The 13,536-nt window shown below is 38.3% G+C and overlaps 1 protein-coding gene across 1 annotated transcript in view; it reads right to left on the bottom strand.

Annotated features, from left to right (window-relative positions):
• The window catches only part of CHTF18 (chromosome transmission fidelity factor 18), a 273,900-nt gene that overhangs the window by 250,221 nt on the left and 10,143 nt on the right, over positions 1 to 13,536 (bottom strand). The window contains exons 3-4 of the mRNA XM_053694989.1: positions 12,849 to 12,987; positions 8,302 to 8,494 (exon numbers count right to left, since the gene is read on the bottom strand). Of these exons, the coding sequence (XP_053550964.1) occupies positions 8,302 to 8,494; positions 12,849 to 12,987 (332 nt within the window). The remainder of the gene's footprint in view (positions 1 to 8,301; positions 8,495 to 12,848; positions 12,988 to 13,536) is intronic.

Genomic DNA, 13,536 nt, shown 5'->3' with positions numbered 1-13,536 from the left:
AGAAGAATCAAACTGAAACAGCTGCCTGAAGAACTTTTCTACCAAAAACTGCTTCAGAAGAAGAAAACACATCAAAATGGTAGAATTTAGTAAAAGTATGCAAAGTAGACCAAGTTGCTGCTTTGCAAATCTGATCAACCGAAGCTTCATTCCTAAACGCCCAGGAAGTAGAAACTGACCTAGTAGAATGAGCTGTAATCCTTAGAGGCGGAGTTTGACCCGACTCGACATAAGCATGATGAATTAAAGATTTCAACCAAGATGCCAAAGAAATGGCAGAGGCCTTCTGACCTTTCCTAGAACCGGAAAAGATAACAAATAGACTAGAAGTCTTTCGGAAATTCTTAGTAGCTTCAACATAATATTTCAAAGCTCTAACTACATCCAAAGAATGCAATGATCTCTCCTTAGAATTCTTAGGATTAGGACACAATGAAGGAACCACAATTTCTCTACTAATGTTGTTAGAATTCACAACCTTAGGTAAGAATTTAAAAGAAGTTCGCAACACCGCCTTATCCTGATGAAAAATCAGAAAAGGAGACTCACAAGAGAGAGCAGATAATTCAGAAACTCTTCTAGCAGAAGAGATGGCCAAAAGAAACAAAGCTTTCCAAGAAAGTAATTTAATGTCCAGCGAATGCATAGGTTCAAACGGAGGAGCTTGAAGAGCCCCCAAAACCAAATTCAAACTCCAAGGAGGAGAAATTGACTTAATGACAGGTTTTATACGAACCAAAGCTTGTACAAAACAATGAATAACAGGAAGACTAGTAATCTTTCTGTGAGAAAGAACAGAAAGAGCAGAGATTTGTCCTTCAAGGAACTTGCAGACAAACCTTTATCCAAACCATCCTGAAGAAACTGTAAAATTCTAGGAATTCTAAAAGAATGCCAAGAAAAATGATGAGAAAAACACCAAGAAATGTAAACCTTCCAGACTCGATAATATATCTTCCTAGATACAGATTTACGAGCCTGTAACATAGTATTAATCAGAGAGTCAGAGAAACCTCTATGACTGAGAATCAAGCGTTCAATCTCTATACCTTCAAATTTAAGGATTTGAGATCCTGATGGAAAAAAGGACCTTGTGATAGAAGGTCTGGTCTTAACGGAAGAGTCCACGGTTGGCAAGTGGCCATCCGGACAAGATCCGCATTCCAAAACCTGTGAGGCCATGCTGGAGCCACCAGCAGAACAGACGAGCATCCCTTAGAATCTTGGAAATTACTCTTGGAAGAAGAACTAGAGGTGGAAAGATATAGGCAGGATGATACTTCCAAGGAAGTGACAATGCATCCACTGCCTCCGCCTGAGGATCCCTGGATCTGGACAGATACCTGGGAAGCTTCTTATCTATTTCTGGAAGTCCCCACATTTGAACAATTTGAAGAAATACCTCTGGGTGAAGAGACCATTCGCCCGGATGTAACGTTTGGTGACTGAGATAATCCGCTTCCCAATTGTCTATACCTGGGATATGAACCGCAGAAATTAGACAGGAGCTGGATTCCGCCCAAACCAGAATTCGAGATACTTCTTTCATAGCCAGAGGACTGTGAGTCCCTCCTTGATGATTGACATATGCCACAGTTGTGACATTGTCCGTCTGAAAACAAATGAACGACTCTCTCTTAGAAGAGGCCATGACTGAAGAGCTCTGAAAATTGCACGGAGTTCCAAAATATTGATTGGTAATCTCACCTCCTGAGATTCCCAAACCCCTTGTGCTGTCAGAAACCCCCAAACAGCTCCCCAACCTGCCAGACTTGCATCTGTTGAAATCTCAGTCCAGGTTGGAAGAACAAAAGAAGCCCCCTGAATTAAACGATGGTGGTCTGTCCACCACGTCAGAAAGTGTCGAACAATCGGTTTTAAAGATATTAATTGAGATATCTTTGTGTAATCACTGCACCACTGGTTCAGCATACAGAGCTGAAGAGGTCGCATGTGAAAATGAGCAAAGGGAACCGCGTCCAATGCAGCAGTCATAAGACCTAAAATTTCCATGCATAAGGCTACCGAAGGGAAAGATTGAGACTGAAGGTTTCGACAAGCTGAAACCAATTTCAGACGTCTCTTGTCCGTCAGAGACAGAGTCAAGGACACTGAATCTATCAGGAAACCTAAAAAAGGTTACCCTTGTCTGAGAAATCAACAAACTTTTTGGTAAATTGATCCTCCAACCATATTCTAGAAGAAACAACACTCATAAAAGACTGGAAAGGTTCTTTCTAGTGAAAATGAGCAAAGGGAATTGAATCCAATGCCGTGGCCATAAGACCTAAAACTTCTATGCATATATAGCAATTGAAGGAAATAATAGAGACTAAAGGTACCGATAGACGGAACCCAATAGAATTATCCCTCGTCTGATAGAGACAAAGACAGTGACACAAACTTTCTGGAAACCTAAAAAAAGGCGACCCTTGTGTGAGGAATCAAGAGCTTTCGAAAAAAAGATCCTCTAACTATGTCCTGAAGAGCAAGTGAATCATATGAGATTCCGCATCCTCAGAAAATAATCTGAATGAAAACAGAAAAATTAAAATATGCATTTATTGTATCTAATGAAAACAAATAATGCCATCAATGACCATAACAAGGCAAAATAGTTTGAATAAAACTCCAAACCCGGTTCCTAAAAAAGGAACTGGAAGAAATACCCCAGAAGATTCCAGGTCTGAGCAGCGCTTGAACCCCATGGGTGCCCAGCCATGCTTCAACAGTACCCAAAATATATAGGACAGAAACACACTTAAAGAAAGTGTTAGCCTTACTGGAATAAAATCAAAGAAATTTGGACAAAATAGAACCAAATAAATTTCAAATAAGTCTTAACCTGCCCCTTACCAGCCAAGCTGGAATACGGCACGAACATCGCAATATTAGGGAGCTGATTTCGAACCCCAATTACAAACATGTTACTTGGGAAAGAACTCAGGAATTCGTTCCTTAATAAGAACAACTAAACTAGTATAAGCTTAAAGTTTTAGTCTTAGAACTCAATCTTGAAGCCCAGAGTAACAGTTAAGAATTGAATCCAATTATAAAACAAATAATTGATTATCTTAAAACAAAATTCTTCTAGCTAAAATAGCTAAAGACATAGATTAACCCTCATTTGCGAAAATATTCAATAAAATGAAGACACAAATGAAATTATTAGCATGATAGTCCAGTTTAAAAGGACCAGTCAATACAGTGGACTTGCATAATCAATAAATGCAAAACAACAAGACAAATGCAACAGCACCTAGTCTAGTAAATGTTGTCCTTTAACAATGCTAAAATAAATCATAATCTGATACTTGATCTTAAAGTAAACAGAAAAAATGAAGCAATTGCAATATCCAAATAAATCACAGGACCAAGAAAAGTACCTGAAACTAAATAATTTTCCATAAATAGATAAGATACAACTATCTAAAGGAAAATAAATACTATTTTGCTATAGAAACAATAGCATAATTAGTAGAAGTAGAGATAGCCCCAATAAATTGGAGAACCCTCCAAATTGAATTTAACTGCTGGCAAAGAATATAGTTTAAAACCTTTGAAAAGGGAATAAAAGAAAATTCTCAGCCTATTCCATTCCCTAGAATGGGGAATTGGAAAGAAAACCTCTGAAAACACAGAAGAAATAAATAGGCAGAAATAGTGTCAGCTAGTCTTAAAGAACTAGTTACCTTAATATCCAAAATAATCAACACCTTTTCAACAAAGAACAAATGTACTTTAATAATAGAAAAATAATAAAAAAAGTAGATTTGTTAGTGTCAATATCTGATGAAGAAAATTTCTGAAAGAGAAAAAACATCATCAGAGAAAGATAAATCAGTATGTTGTTGGTCATTTGAAACTTCAATAATTAAAAAAGAAGTGAAAAAGACCTAAAAATTTTATTAGAAGGCACAAAGTCAGACAAAGCCTTTAAAATAGAATCAGAAAATATTTCTTATAAATCTTCTAAATATTTCTTGTACATAAAATGTAAGAATGGAAATATATAAAGCATAAACACTAATGGATTCTGTAAAAGTATATCATAATACCTTATTACAAACCATAGCTAAAGATAAACATTTATAACATTTAAAATAAATGAACTTAGCTCTGGTAGAACTGAAACTCAGTTAAGCGTTTTTCCAGAAGTGGCTTCTGATTCAGGGACAATCTGAGACATCTTGCAATATGTAATAGAAAAAACAACATATAAAGCAAAAATGATCAAATTCCTTAAATGACAGGTTCAGGAATGGGAAAAAATGACAATGAACAAGCTTCTAGCAACCAGAAGCAATAAATAATGAGACTTAAATATTGTGGAGACAACAATGACGCTCAAATTTTTTAGCGCCAAAAAAGCCGCCCACATTATTTGGCGCCTAAATGCTTTTGGCGCCAAAAATGGCGCCACATCCGGTAACACCGACATTTTTTGGCGCAAAAACGTCAAAAAAATGACGCAACTTCCGGCGACACGTATGACGCCGGAAATGACAAAAAAAATTTGCGCCAAGAAAGTCCGCGCCAAGAATGACGCAATAAAATGAAGCATTTTCAGCCCCCGCGAGCCTAACAGCCCACAGGAAAAAAGTCAAATTTTAAGGTAAGAAAAAAATGATTTATTCATATGCATTATCCCAAATATGAAACTGACTGTCTGAAATAAGGAACGTTGAACATCCTGAATCAAGGCAAATAAATGTTTAAACACATATATTTAGAACTTTATATAAAAGTGCCCAACCATAGCTTAGAGTGTCACAGAAAATAAGACTTACTTACCCCAGGACACTCATCTACATGTAGTAGAAAGCCAAACCAGTACTGAAACGAGAATCAGTAGATGTAATGGTATATATAAGAGTATATCGTCAATCTGAAAAGGGAGGTAAGAGATGAATCTCTACGACCGATAACAGAGAACCTATGAAATAGACCCCGTAGAAGGAGATCATTGAATTCAAATAGGCAATACTCTCTTCACATCCCTCTGACATTCACTGCACGCTGAGAGGAAAACCGGGCTCCAACCTGCTGCGGAGCGCATATCAACGAAGAATCTAGCACAAACTTACTTCACCACCTCCACAGGAGGCAAAGTTTGTAAAAACTGATTTGTGGGCGTGGTGAGGGGTGGATTTATAGGCATTTTGAGGTTTGGGAAACTTTGCCCCTCCTGGTAGGAATGTATATCCCATACGTCACTAGCTCATGGACTCTTGCTAATTACATGAAAGAAAAGGCTGTAGGAAAGCCTGCCCCCCACTTGATCTAAAATCGGATCGGGGGCGGATCCTTCATGCTGATTTTGCTTCTCCTTATTTTAAGGCTGACTGGACCTCCAAGAGGACTTGGCTTGGAAGAAGAGGAGGAAGACTTCGGTCCTTTAAATTTACGAAAGGAGCGAAAATTAGAATTTTGGCAACCCTTAGGTCTGTTCTTCTTGTCCTGAGGTATGAAAGATCCCTTTCCACCCGTAATTTCAGAAATGATTTCCGCCAGACCAGGACCAAATAAAGTTTTACCTTTACATCATCCGACCAGGATTTTAACCACAGAGCTCTGTGAGCTAGAATAGTGAAGCTAGACATCTTAGCTCCCAGTCTAATTACCTGCATGTTAGCATCGCAGATTAAGGTATTGGCTAGCTTAAGAGCTTTGATCCTGTCTTGGATCTCCTCTATCGTAGTCTCTTCTGATATCAGATCAGACAAGGCATAGCACCAATAAGATAATGCTCCCGCAACCATAGCAATACTTGCCGCAGGTTGTCACTGTAATCCTTGATGGATGCACATCTTTTTTAAGTAAGCCTCTAGCTTCTTATCCATGGGATCCTTAAAGGAACAACTATCCTCTATAGGAATGGTAGCTCTCTTAGCTAGAGTAGAGATAGCTCCTTCTTCTTTAGACACAGTACGCCATGAGTCACAAATTGAGTCAGCAACAGGAAACATCTTTTTAAAAACAGGGGGAGGGGAAAAAAAAACTCCTGGCTTATCCCATTCCTGAGCTATAATTTCAGACATCCTGTCTAGGACAGGAAAAACATCCACAGAAAAGGGAGAATCATAAATATTTAGTTTAGTAGACTTTTTAGGGCTGACAACAACCGAAGGTTCAGAGTCGTCCAAAGTAGCTACAACATCCTTCAGTAGTAACCGGAGATGTTCAAGTTTAAATCTAAAATTAACTTCTTCAGATTCTGAAGAAATTTTCCCCATCATGTAAGAGTCTGAGATTTCACCTTTAGAAGATACTGAAGTATCCTCTTCCTCAGACATTTGGGAAAGGTTAACTAAATCGCAGATTTAGAGGGATCAGAAACCTTACCAGCAGAAGTATGTTTAGATTTCCTCTTACGCTTACCTGCAGTAGGGAAAGCAGATAAAGCTGCAGACACCGCAGAGGTTATCTGAGCAGCAAAATCTCCTGGCAAATAAACCCCCCCAGGAGGTTGAGAGGAAATGCAGGGCGCTGTATGTGAAACCACTAAGGCTTGGGATGTTTGAGGAGAAAGCTGTGGCATACCCTGAACAGCATTATCCTGAGAGACAATTGGCTCAGAAGGAAGTAATTTATCTTTAAATTTTAGAGTCTTAGCTAAACATGAGGAACAAAATTGCATAGGCAAAACAATTTGGGCATCTAAACATAATAAACATTTATCCAGAGAAACAGAATCTTGGTCATTGTCCATAGCTGAAATGGTCCCAATAGTAAGTTAAATAAAAAGGAACCGTTATGTCACGTTAAGAAAATCTAAAAAATCTTGCAAAGTATGTTAAACAAAATATTTAAGCTAATTTGAATCAAGTCCCTCACGCCTCTATACCTCAGATTATCTGAGGAGATCTTAACGCACCGGGACCAGAGTTGACACTAGTAAAATTAAGAAGACTCTCACATGCTGCAGATCCGCTGTCAGGGATGGCTGTCAGCCCTTGAAAGCTGTGATCCGGATCGGTAAACAATTAAGATAACCCCAACATGCAATCGTTAAAACAGAGCTCTAAAACATATGCACTGGCTATTCACTCCACTCTCAATAATATACAAGCATAAGAGCAGAGGTCACGTGATCGGACTTAGAAAAGAAACTGCGCCACTGAAAAAGCGCACGTTTCTGTCTGACCAGATAAAATACTAAGAACAGAGCTTAAAACACCTCCTATCGTAGTCCCAGTTCTCTGCACTATTAGTTCAGAATCTCAAAAAATAAAGTCTCACACTCCATAGCGACATTATGTTAAAGACCCTAATTAATCCTTCAGCCAGTCTATTTAAAAAGGGGAAATATTAACCCCTTAACGTTTCATTAAATCAGTGACTGCCAGACTGCCCAACTTTTAACCCTTAAAGGTCATAACATGTCCCATATGATGATCCACTAGAGGAATTAACCTCCAAAGTGCTATCCTTCAGTACCTAGAAGGCAAATGCACTTACCTGTGGATCCAGCGGCAGGGCAGGAACAGCTTCTTTGGTGTGATAGACACTTCACTCTCTATCAAGGACCAGAAGAAAAAGAGCAGAGTAACCAACCCTGGCTTTCTATGAAGGGGTACCAATAATGTTAGAAATAAAGCAAATACCACCTTGCCACTTTCTAACTGCTAATAGCCACCATTACTCTTACTAAAGAGATTGACATGGACACAGCATAGCCCCTAATCCTTGTTTGCAGAGAAAAGTACCTATAAAAGGATTAAATAGCTTTAGACACCATCTTCGCACATCCTTCATTGACAAAGGCAAAGAGAATGGGATTATGGGTAAAGGAAATTACTCTTAACAGCTTTGCTGGGGTGCTCTTTGCCTCCTCCTGCTGGCCAGGAGTTGAATATCCCACTAGTAATTGGAATGACGTTGTGGACTCTCCATGCCATAGGAAAGAAAAAGGGATTATATATCTTTTTAAACAATAAAAAAATTCAAGTAGACTGTCCCTTTATCACAAATTAAGGATGCATCATCAAACCACATTCAAAATACACATGCCAATCTGCAACTCACAAGCTACATGCAGCGAAATCTTAAATTGATAAAAAAAAAAGGTCACAAAGTAAATATGAATGAATTTACATTTCAAATAGAAACATTTTGCAATATTCTTCCATTAGCAAAAATACCGATCTCCTTTAATCATGCGTATGCAGCTGAAACAGTAATAACTCTCACTAGATGCATTTTTGCTAACAGAAGTACATTGCAAAAAAATGCTTCTTTTTAAATTTAAAATGCTTTCATGCACATTTCAATCTTTCTATCCCTTTAAACAGTTCTCACCTGAGGGTCTGTGCTATGTGAATCATCTCTCAGTACCATGTAAGCTCTAGTCCCATCGTTTGATGTCACATGAATGTATTCCTCCAGTACAGGGGGGCGTTTCAATACGCGCTTCTCTGCCTCCGTGATAGTGACTTGCAAAGGAGCCATATCGCTTACATCAAAAGGATCACAGCTCAGAAACTTGTTATTCCTAGCAGTAAATAGCAGCAAACAATGTAGTTACATCTGCAATATAGTTCTGTCAGCTAGTTATAAAGACACTACAAGTCTCTAAAGTACAAACACTCACATAAATGATTGGTTATTGCAGGGGTCAACAAATAGGTTTCATATTTTGGAGCCAAACAGTGGTATTTGCATTTAGACATATGAAGAATAACCGAAAAAGTTAGGAGCAATGGTAAAATTCTAGGAACCAGTGGCTCCCTCCTGGCTCCTGGATTTGATGAGCCTTGTGTTATGGTGATAAATTATGTTGCTCTAACATCCAATTAGAAAACTTTAAAACTGTTTGGTCAAAGATAAAAGCTGTGTTGGATAAATTATAAAAAAATTATAATTCTGGACAAATAACACCATGGAAAAAAAAAAAAAAAAAATTTGTTTCGTCCTATTACTTTTAAGGGTGTCGTTCAGAATTTCTTTAAGGCCCACTATAGAGGGAAAATGACATGCGCTAGTTTGTTACAGCATGTAATTTTAAGACTAGAGACCCTTTAATGCTATGTAAGCCCCACAAAAGGGTTAACACACACAGAAGTACAGCTCAGGATCCGCAGAGCAGAAACTGCTGCTGATACAATCAGCAGCAATAGTCACACAGCTGAGTAAAGCATCTTGTGCTGCCGATATGGATCAGAAAATGTTTACGCTTCGGACCAGCAGTACTCTGCAGAACCTTAGCGGTACTTCTGCTATGTGTGTTTAACTTCTTGGTGTGGTTTAAACATATAGCATTAAAGGGTTGCTAGTGTTAACCATTTAAGGACCGGGAATTTCAGACTAAAACTTATCCAAAAGACCAGAGCATTTCTGCCATTACTACATTTAAACAAAAAGAGCATTTTTTTTATAGATGCCTATCAAAACTATACAATTTTTTTTAGTAGACAACCCAAAGCATTGATCTAGGCCCATTTTGGTATATTTCATGCCACCATTTCACCGCCAAATGCGATCAAATAAAAAAAAAAAAAAAAAAACTTTCACAAAATGTAGGTTTCCCACTGAAATTATTTACATACTGCTTGTGCAATCATGGCACAAATGGTTGTAAATGCTTCTCTGGGATCCCCTTTGTTAAGAAATAGCAGACATATATGGCTTTGTCATTGCTTTTTAGTAATTAGAAGGCCGCTAATTGCAGCTGTGCACCACTTATTCCCAGCAGTGAAGGGGTTAATCAGTTAGTTTGTAAGGCTAATTTTAGCTTTAGTGTAGAGATTACCCTCTTACCTGACACTTCCCACCCCGATTCCTATCTGATCCCTCTCAAACAGCTCTCTTCCCTCCCCTACCCACAATGATCACCCCGATCTTAAGTACTGGCAGAAAGTCTGCTAGTATACAATTTTACACTTATTTACTTTTATTCTTTATTTTTTAATATTTTTTTCAGAGTAGGATTACCCCCCTTACATTCCTACCTCCCTCCCAAAAAACTCTCTAAGCCTCTCCCTCTAACTGATTTCTGCCATCTTAGGTACTGGCAGCTGTAAGCCAGTACACAGTTTGCTATAATTTTTAGAAAAAAAATATTTTAAAAAAACTAACAAGAAATAGTGCAATTTAGCAAGATTGCGGCAGAGCGGCCCAGTCGTTAAGGGGTTAAAATGACACACTCAACATAGAGCTTAACAAACGCAGACGCCAGGGACCTACTGGTGACTTCAAATTAGGCCCTGGTGCCCTTGCAACCTTCCCCATAACCAGTCACACCTAAAATTCAGAAGCTGAGAAATAAAAGGGAGTCTTTCAGGCTTCAGGAGAGATTAAAAAGTAAATATTTATTGCATGGTAGCAATTACAAAACAGTACATTCACCATAGTTGCATACATCCGATGCTTTTCCTGACCAATATGGCCCTTCATCAGGGATACACAGCCGTTTCCCTGTGTCCCTCTATATCAGATACCTAAAATTTAGTTTGGTGTGGATGGATCCTTTCTGAGCCTCGCAGCAATGATATACAAATCAAACAAACAATCTAAGTGTTACACACACACACACATACATATATATATATATATATACAGCTGCAAGAAAAAGTATGTGAACCCTTCGGAATGATATGGATTTCTGCACAAATTGGTCATAAAATGTGATCTGATCATCATCTAAGTCACAACAATAGACAATCACAGTCTGCTTAAACTAATAACACACAAAGAATGAAATGTTGTTATGTTTTTATTGAACACACCATGTAAACATTCACAGTGCAGGTGGAAAAAGTATGTGAACCCTTGGATTTAATAACTGGTTGAACCTCCTTTGGCAGCAATAACTTCAACCAAACGTTTCCTGTAGTTGCAGATCAGACGTGCACAAAGGTCAGGAGTAATTCTTGACCATTCCTCTTTACAGAACTGTTTCAGTTCAGCAATATTCTTGGGATGTCTGGTGTGAATCGCTTTCTTGAGGTCATGCCACAGCATCTCAATCGGGTTGAGGTCAGGACTCTGACTGGGCCACTTCAGAAGGGGTATTTTCTTCTGTTTAAGCAATTCTGTTGTTGATTTACTTCTATGCTTTGGGTCATTGCCCTGTTGCAAATTCCATCTTCTGTTGAGCTTCAGCTGGTAGACAGATGGCCTTAAGTTGCCCTGCAAAATGTCTTGCTAAACTTGGGAATTCATTTTTCCTTCGATGATAGCAATCCGTCCAGGCCCTGATGCAGCAAAGCAGCCCCAAACCATGATGCCCCCACCACCATACTTCACAGTTGGGATGAGGTTTTGATGTTGGTGTGCTGTGCCTCTTTTTCGCCACACATAGTGTTGTGTGTTTCTTCCAAACAACTCAACTTTGGTTTCATCTGTCCACAGAATATTTTGCCAGTACTGCTGTGGAACATCCAGGTGCTCTTGTGCAAACTGTAAACGTGCAGCAATGTTTTGTTTGGACAGCAGTGGCTTCCTCTGTGGTATCCTCCCATGAAATCCATTCTTGTTTAGTGTTTTACGTATTGTAGATTCGCTAACAGGGATGTTAGCATTTGCCAGTGACTTTTGTAAGTCTTTAGCTGACACTAGGATTCTTCTTCACCTCATTGAGCAGTCTGCGCTGTGCTCTTGCAGTCATCTTTACAGGACGGCCACTTCTAGGGAGAGTAGCAGCAGTGCTGAACTTTCTCCATTCATAGACAATTTGTCTTACCGTGGACTGATGAACAGCAAGGCTTTTGGAGATACTTTTATAACCCTTTCCAGCTTTATGCAAGTCAACAATTCTTAATCGTCGGTCTTCTGAGAGCTCTTTTGTGCAAGGCATCATTCACATCAGGCAATGCTTCTTGTGAAAAGCAAACCCAGAACTCATCTCATTGATTGGACTCCAGTTGGCTGACATCTCACTCCAATTAGCTCTTGGAGATGTCATTAGTCTAGGGGTTCACATACTTTTCCCACCTGCACTGTGAATGTTTACATGGTGTGTTCAATAAAAACATGGCAACATTTCATTCTTTGTGTGTTATTAGTTTAAGCAGACTGTGATTGTCTATTGTTGTGACTTAGATGATGATCAGATCACATTTTATGACCAATTTGTGCAGAAATCCATATCATTCCAAATGGTTCACATACTCTTTCTTGCAACTGTATATGTATACACACACACACATAAAATCTATTTCTTGGCTATTTCCTTGGGGAACTTCTTTAGGGCAGCAGTTTAAACTTAAAGTGATTGTAAATTTAGTGCAATTTTGAATTACCGGCGTATTCCTCATGTCTGTAGCACCTAAATCACTATGTTTTTTTATTTTTATTTTGTAACAGGTATGATTAAAAATTTAGATTTTAATTACCGAGCTTTAACGTCATCATATGGGCATCTCTGTCTTCACGGTTAGATTTGCGAATGCTTTCAGTCTATCAGTCTACAATCTAACATATAACGCATGCGCTTTGCAAATGCGGGGCGCGTTAGGTTTTTTACAGTCGCAGACTGGCCTGGATTTTGATTGCACGTTCAAAAAACGTGACTTTTAAAATCAATGGCAGCAATTCTACGAGTGGAGGAACGGAGGGTCAATTGGAGGATTATAAAAGTAAATATTTTTTTAAAAAACATAGCATTTTAAGAGATTTAATGAATGAAAGTCCATTTCAATTTACTATAGGACCGCATGTTTGACACTGTCATTGTTTATCATCACTTTAAATAGTAGTAATTTTATATACAAAAAGTATAGGAGCAATTTCTCATGCATTGCTGCTAGTTTAACAAGTCTTTGGAAACACATTATTGAGACACCAATTTTACAGCACACTGTGCCTTTAACAACAATCTTTGTAGAGACAATAGAAATGTTTCAGACCTTTCCTTTTTCATCTGAGTATAATCCGGGGAGGGCGGTGGTGTAATATCATCACTTAATGTGCTGTTTCCAACATCCTCGACACCCCCAAAGTCCAATTTTTTAACAGCTTCGACTCTAGGACGCTTGTGCTTTGGAGCTGTGGATGAAAATAAAAGAAACAAATATGAATAAAAGTTACTTTGACAAGAGAGAAATGGGAAACACCACTGGCTGAATACATAATGGTCAAGAAAAATAGGAATATGCCCCAAGCTTGTATAGGCATCAGGATAATTTAACTACCATTGTGGCTAGCATGGGCCTAGGGAATATTGAAAAATAAATATCATCACTGGCTCCTAAAAGTTTACTCCTGGCTCCTGGGTTTGTCGAGCCCTGCTATAAGGGAATATTTAAAAAAAAAAAAAAAAAAAAAAAAAAATCATCATCAAAAAAATTTGAGCAGTAAATTTAAGAAAAAAAAAAAAAGCCCAGCACATCAGTAACCTTTCATCCATACTACAGAATGTGACAAACTGGTATTACAGGTATATGAAACCAATTATTTTTCTTTCACGATTTTAAACAACTTTCCAATTTACTTATATTACCTAATATTTGCTTCATTCTTTGGGTATCATTTGTTGAAGGAGCAGTAATGCACTATTGGGAGCTAGCTGGAAGCCAATATAAAGAAGCATATGTG

This window comes from Bombina bombina, chromosome 11 (assembly GCF_027579735.1).
Source record: "Bombina bombina isolate aBomBom1 chromosome 11, aBomBom1.pri, whole genome shotgun sequence".
Taxonomy (NCBI): Eukaryota; Metazoa; Chordata; class Amphibia; order Anura; family Bombinatoridae; genus Bombina; species Bombina bombina.
The sequence above is the reverse complement of the archived record's forward strand: the minus strand, read 5'-3'. Positions and strand labels throughout refer to the sequence as shown.